The sequence below is a fragment of the Vicia villosa genome, linkage group LG5 (genome assembly GCF_029867415.1).
Source record: "Vicia villosa cultivar HV-30 ecotype Madison, WI linkage group LG5, Vvil1.0, whole genome shotgun sequence".
Classification (NCBI taxonomy): Eukaryota; Viridiplantae; Streptophyta; class Magnoliopsida; order Fabales; family Fabaceae; genus Vicia; species Vicia villosa.
Genome location: NC_081184.1, coordinates 11,071,273 through 11,077,823, shown reverse-complemented (window position 1 = coordinate 11,077,823; position 6,551 = coordinate 11,071,273). Strand labels below are relative to the sequence as shown.

Sequence of the window (6,551 nt, the reverse complement as noted above, 5' to 3'; positions counted from 1 at the left end):
CAATATAATAGATGGTGACCCGAGTTTTATATGAAATGTTGGATTGATATTAACAATATAAACCGAATACAATGTATTTCAATTTTTTAAATTTTTCTACCTTTGTGTTACATAACTAGTTATGTTTTCATATTTAGTTATGTATGAACAATTATAAGTGAATTCAGAAATTTACTTCTGGACGCACTCCATTTTCTTTATAAAAAAAAAATATTAACAAGGGTTAATTCGGAACTATATTTCTTAAACTGTGCCAAACACTTTAAACAACACTCATTTTAAATCAAATGGAAAAATCAATATACATTACTACTATGTAAGGCACCAGTAGCATTAGCATGTTTAGTCTACCGACAGAAACTCAACTAGTATTATTGTTCTTAACACTTGAAACAATATCAGTATTGTCTATTAAACTAGGTCTTTAAAAAAATTACACTCACTTAATTCCACTTATTTTAATAAAATTGACTCCAATCAAGTCATTATCTCAATATCATAATCATGAAAACAAACAGAACATGTGAAAATTATTGACAAATTTTAGTATTCAAGAAAAACAGGCCTAATTGGGTCCACTCTTGAAAAGCACATAAGTGGAAGCACTTAACTTTACAACCTTGAAACTCATGTGCCACACATACTTGCCTAATTTGTCACATCACATCTTCAAAAATATCAAAAAGCACCAATTGAGATCAGAAATCAGAATGAACCAATCAAGAAAGTGACAAATTCCATTCAATAATCACTCAATTTTTTTGAGGCTAAGAAAAATTACATTATTATCAATCCAATGAATGCATCACTTCATCAAGAATAAAAAATTTACACATTTGTGGATATTCAATGAAGAACACATTACATATATATATATATATATATATATAACTTGCTCAAGCTTCAATCAATGCCATAGCACCAAGTTACAATCCAATTTGTCAAGCACTTCTTTCTTTACTAATGAGGAATTTCACTCTTAATATGTATAGGTCATTATAGGAATCAATTGGAGTGCTCACATGATTTTCAAACTCTATGTGGCCTCTATTGTGATTCTTAGAGGAAAAAATGAACATCAAAGGTTTATTTTGATGTAGAAGAGCCACTAAGGTTAGGGTCTGTTTGGTAGTAAACAATATCACCAGTGTCACTGACATAATGGTCTTTCTTCATGCTTTTTATTAACTCTCCAATTAGGTGAAATGGTAAAGGCGATGATTTCTTCGGCTCCCGGTAGTATTTTCCAAGAACTGGTTTCGCTGCCTCGGTCTACAAATTAGAGGAAACACAGATTCAAATTCAAATTCAAATTCAAATTCAATTGATTTCAAACACAGACACCAAAACAAACACATCTTTTTTCAGAGGTGTCTGTGCTATATCACTTGACTAAATTTTCTCAAAAATTTAAGTTAGTTATGTTTGCTTATAATCAATACCGGAAGAATTTTGTGTAAAGAGATACTCACAGCTTCTATTAAGTGGTAGTGTGGGATTTGAGGAAACAAGTGATGAATGACATGAGTTCCGATGTCGTGATGGATGTTATTTATCAATCCATAGTCACGATCAAGAGTTGTAAGTCCGCCTCTTAGGTAGCTCCATTCCTGTCCACACAAAATGAAGGATAAAGCTACGAAACAATACTCGGTTTGGATAACTATCAAATTCACATAAACAAGAAAGAAACTTGCAAAGGAAAATACAAAAGAAAGGAGAACGATACCTGTCCACGATACCATGGTAATTTGTCTTCGTGACCATGGTGATGCAAATAAGTCACCAAATCCAACCACATGACGAAAAGCTTCAATATCAAGAAGTGGTAGCAAATTAGGATTCATTTTGATTCAAAGGGGGAAAAAGAGGTGGTTAGAAGAAAAAGTGATGGAATGGAATTTACCATATAAGGAATGCCGTAAAGCTTAAGTAATTGAATTGGACCCATAACGAATCCTAATCCTACAAGCAAAGCAGCCATAGCTGTCCAACAAACAGTTGAAGTAATAACATCTTTTCTTTCATTTGGGACAAACAAGTCACTGTTTGGATCAAAGTGAGAGCCACTCTTCCCCGGACTCCTACTCCACTGAATTCAAAACACCATCATCATAACATTAACAACAAATGTCAAAACATATGTAGCACTGACACTTCAGATGAAATGCGTGTTCAAGTGTCTGATACTGATACAAACAATTACTTGTATTTTCAAATACTATAATCAGTGTCGTGCCAGGTGTCTGTTTGCTTCATAGCCATAGGTCAATTCATACAACATAACTGATAGCAAAACATGTTCAATTTCTAGAAAAATAATAAGGCTTTAAAACTTACAAGGTAGAAAGGATATGCAAGCATTGGAAAAGGTATTGTAAATCTTAAAATTTTCGTTGCTTTATCCAAGCTCTTGAAGATTTTCTCCGGCAACTGCAAGATTCAGAAATAAATGTCATGGATTAGAAACTTTCAAAGACAGTGTTGTCAATCTCAGATAGCAGAAACTGGTGTTTTGTTCAAATTCCACAAGACACCAATCCTATACTCGCTATTTCACATATGCTGTACTAAGTAGTGTATCACGGAACACTAGAACGTATTCTCCATAAACTAGAACAGTGATTATAAACTTACTGGGTGCCAAGATTCGTCATTTTCAACGTGGCCGTGATTTTGGTGATGTGTTCTATGACTAATTCTCCTGCATAATTCACCAAAAAAATCAGTTACAGAGCTTAGAAAAAAACAATTAATACAAGCAAAATCTACACAACACAAAAAGTGAACTAGAAAATCAACTATTCCTACATAAACATACCATCCATGATATGGTACTAGGATTGAAGAATGCAGCAAATGCCCTGCAACACTATTCAGCTTTGGATCGTTTGAAAAGCTTCCATGACCACTGAAACATCCAAAACATCAACCCACAGTTATTAATAATGGTGTGATTCCAAACATAAGGTTCTAAATAACAGTCCCCTTGCGGTCACGATTTAGTTCAGTACAGCTATTGCAATACTGATTGCAGTCGTCGCAGTGTGAATTAACCACAATTACTTTTATATCATAAAAACAGTGAATAACAGTAATAGAATCGTTTCGTCAAGATTGTTTTCGCAATAACTGACCAGATTAAAATCGACCAATAGTAATTGAAACAAAATCAACATTAAATAAAAACCTAGTAATAAAGGGATGAAATAGTACCAATCATGACCAAGAACAAAGAGACCCCAAAACATAGTCCCTTGAGCAGCCCAATAAAGAGGCCAAACAAACCAACTATTAACATAAGCAGCAACAACAGCCAAACCCAAAACCACAACAACATCTCTCACAACATAACTCATAGACTTCCAAGGATCCTTAACCCAACAATGTTTAGGTATAGCTGCTCTTATATCAGCCAATGTAAAAGGAGGTGGTGCACCAGGGTCAAATTCTGGCAACTCCCTCACACCCTCTTCTTCTTCCTCAGTACTAACTCTCAAAGGAGCACTCACTTTCAACTCCCACTTTCTTGCCTTAAACCCAAGATCTAAAGATACCCTTTTGTTTGTTTTGCTTAAAAATCCAAACTTTGGAGGTTTATGAGATGAAATTGCACTTGTTCTAGGTTGGGTGTACAGTACAGGAAGTGGCCTTAAGCCACATTCTGATAAAAACAATGTGGCCATTGATGAAACTGTGACCTAAAGGAAGAAGCTTTTTTGGTTTTGGGGGGTGAATTAGGATATGAAGGGTTCTAAATTGTATAAATTCTTGATATGCTACTGGCTTAAGAGGGTAGAATGGTAAACTGAAAAGGGGGAAATTGAAAATGTGTGAACCAAAATTGAAGGATTGAATTGAATAGAAGTAACTAAAAGACAAAAAAGATGCAAAATTTGTAGGAGACAGAGAACTAGGTTTGGATATGTGTGTTTGAATGAGAGCCACTAGGTTTGTGTTGTGAAACCGTCCTTGTTCCTACTCACAACTTGTTGTTTGTGAAATTTGGGGGAAAAAAATCAAAACTTTAATATAAGGGTTAGGGAAAAAAAAGGAGTGAATGAGATTGAATTGGAGGGAGATGAAAAGGGTGTGTCGTAGTTCATGTTGTGACCTTTGAGGTTATGTTATGTATATATACAGAGGGGTGTAGGGTGGAGGATGGGGTGTTAGAGCAATTGGGCCATGTTGTGTGTGGGAAAAATAATATCTATCCATTGTTAAATTTAAAGTTAAAATTAAAATGTATTTTTCTTCTTTATATTATTTGAAGTAAATACTAACCATTCATAGGATAATAATATGACATCATATTTATTACAATCTATTATTAAATCAACGCAATATAATAAATTAGGCTAAATTACAGTTTTGGCCCCCCTATTTTGGTCAACTCATGAAATCAGTCCCCGTATTTATTTTTTAAACAGTTTTGGTCCCCCATCTCCATTTTTCATTCAAAAAACAATGTTGTGTACTATTTCTTAGATACATAGCATACTTGTATTGACTAGGAATAAGAAATACTAATTATTGACGATGTTTTCTTCATTTAATCGTCTTCTCTGATCGTCGTCTTTTTCTCCCAGCTTGTTCGTTCATCTCTTTCATTCTCCAAAAAAACGATCTCTACGTTCTCTCTCATTCACAAAGTATCCCATGAATACAAAAAACTGAAAAATCGATATATTTTGGACGAAAAATGGACATGAGGGACCAAAACTGTTTAAAAAATAAATAGGGGGACTGATTTCGTAAATTGGCCAAAATAGGGGGACCAAAACTATAATTTAGCCAATAAATTATTCATGTTATTAGATTACACTATAAAAATGATATTGTATTTGTTATGTGGTGAAATTAAAATTGATCACTTAACAAAGATGCAGAATGTTGTGTATTATGAGCTTTAGATATTTGCAGGATTAGTATTCTGACACTTAAGTCAGTAATAGAATGAAGAGTAATGAATGATTGAGAATGAATTTGAATATTTGAAAAGTAATGTGTTATCCTCTTAAATAGAAGAAATAGTTAAGAACGGAAAGTGTGGAGTGAGGCGTAGATTACGGACAACTGTCAGATTGATATGAAGATGAAGTATCATTTGAATAACGAGCGTGTAGGCATGGTAAAAAGAGACCCGAAAGTAGTCAGGAAATGTTACCAAGATAGCCTCAAAGTAAAAGAGTGGAAATGATCATTAGTCCACCACTTAGGTGCAACCCCCCAATAGTATGAGTTTCGTGGATCTCGACCATTGAGTATAGTATTTATAAGATAGGATGGTTCCCATCGAAGACCTAAGTTAGGTACGAAAGGATATCGTTCCTTAGAGTTTCCAGACCACTAAGTTAGGTACGAAAGAATAGCTCATTCGCTTGCTATGAAATAATGTGGATTTGTTTGTATGAAGTCCCTTAAACATGCATGGGATTTATCCTAGATGCCAATTTGTTCTTAATTCATAAGAGATATCATCTCTAAAAAGAAGACCATAAGTGATGAAATTATGAGATTGTTCGAAAAATGCTATGTAATCTTACAAAGAAAGATACCAATAAAGTATAAAGATATGTGAAGTTTCATCATCATTTGTATCATTGAGGATAGAACATTCTAGAAAGCCCTTATTAATCTTGATGTTAATGTAGGTTTGATTCCATTATCTATTTAAATGAAATCAGGCATTGGAGAAGTAAACATCACAATGATTATTGATCGAGTAACTCTAAACACAAGAGGGGGTAAATTGTGATATTTGGATTTCCAAGAAATTGATTTATATAGATGTTTGATTTTAAAATTATTTATGTTAGAAGAGATAAATAGATAGAGATAAAGCAATGGAATAATTAAAAAATAGAAGAAACAGAGAAATAAGCAGCATAAAAGATTTTAAGAAAACTAAAACTAAAAGATATAAAAAAAATTGTTTATCCTAGTTCCACCTAAATTTTGCGGTCTACTCCAGTTCCAGCCTCCTAGAGATTTCCACTAAAATAACCTTGAGCTTTTATATAGTATCAACTTAAACAACCTTACAAAACAACTTGAGAATATGCATACGATTACTCAAAAACCTTATACAAACAACAAAAGCTTTTACACAAGCTTGGCTCGATAACATCCACCCAAGCTTTTTAGAGGTTTAGTTTGCAACCTTCAAATCTATTGATAAAATATCACAAGAGAATTATGCTTCTGACAAATAATTATAATACAACACCAGTACACACAACTCTCAGATGAAACTTTTCAATTTCTTGACACTAAGGCAACTCTAGTGAAAAAAGATTTTTTATAAAAGAATGAGAGAAAGAAAGATAATAAAAAGTTTTTATTAGCAAAAATAGTGTGTTTTGAAATTAGGATAAGCCTCATTTATGTAAGGGAAATTGGCACAAAAACGAAAAAAATCGATGGGCCTTTTAAAGCTTTTAACCGATTAAAATATGTGTTAATCAATTAGTCCTTTCCAAAATAGGAAAGTTTAATTTCTAACGTCACTTAATCAATTACCATCCTCCTTAATCAATTATGAGATGTTA

At 33.2% G+C, this 6,551-nt stretch overlaps 1 protein-coding gene across 1 annotated transcript; it reads right to left on the bottom strand.

The window, feature by feature from the left end:
* Window positions 1-711: 711 nt before the first annotated feature.
* On the bottom strand, window positions 712-4,090 carry LOC131601323 (omega-3 fatty acid desaturase, chloroplastic-like). The gene is made up of 8 exons (XM_058873106.1): window positions 3,217-4,090; window positions 2,822-2,911; window positions 2,638-2,704; window positions 2,341-2,433; window positions 1,907-2,092; window positions 1,730-1,810; window positions 1,473-1,610; window positions 712-1,272 (listed from the first exon to the last, which is right to left on the bottom strand). The coding sequence occupies exons 1-8, from the start codon at window positions 3,684-3,686 to the stop codon at window positions 1,087-1,089; spliced, it is 1,311 nt and encodes a 436-aa protein (XP_058729089.1). The 5' UTR covers window positions 3,687-4,090; the 3' UTR covers window positions 712-1,086.
* Window positions 4,091-6,551: the final 2,461 nt, after the last annotated feature.

Excerpts from the sequence above, each read along its gene's own strand:
- LOC131601323 (XM_058873106.1), bottom strand. The coding sequence starts at position 3,686 with ATGGCCACATTGTTTTTATCAGAATGTGGCTTAAGGCCACTTCCTGTA. Across the intron at positions 2,705-2,821 it reads CTAGTACCATATCATGGATG|GAGAATTAGTCATAGAACAC; the intron begins GTATGTTTATGT and ends TGAATTATGCAG. Across the intron at positions 1,273-1,472 it reads ACTACCACTTAATAGAAGCT|ACCGAGGCAGCGAAACCAGT; the intron begins GTGAGTATCTCT and ends TCTAATTTGTAG.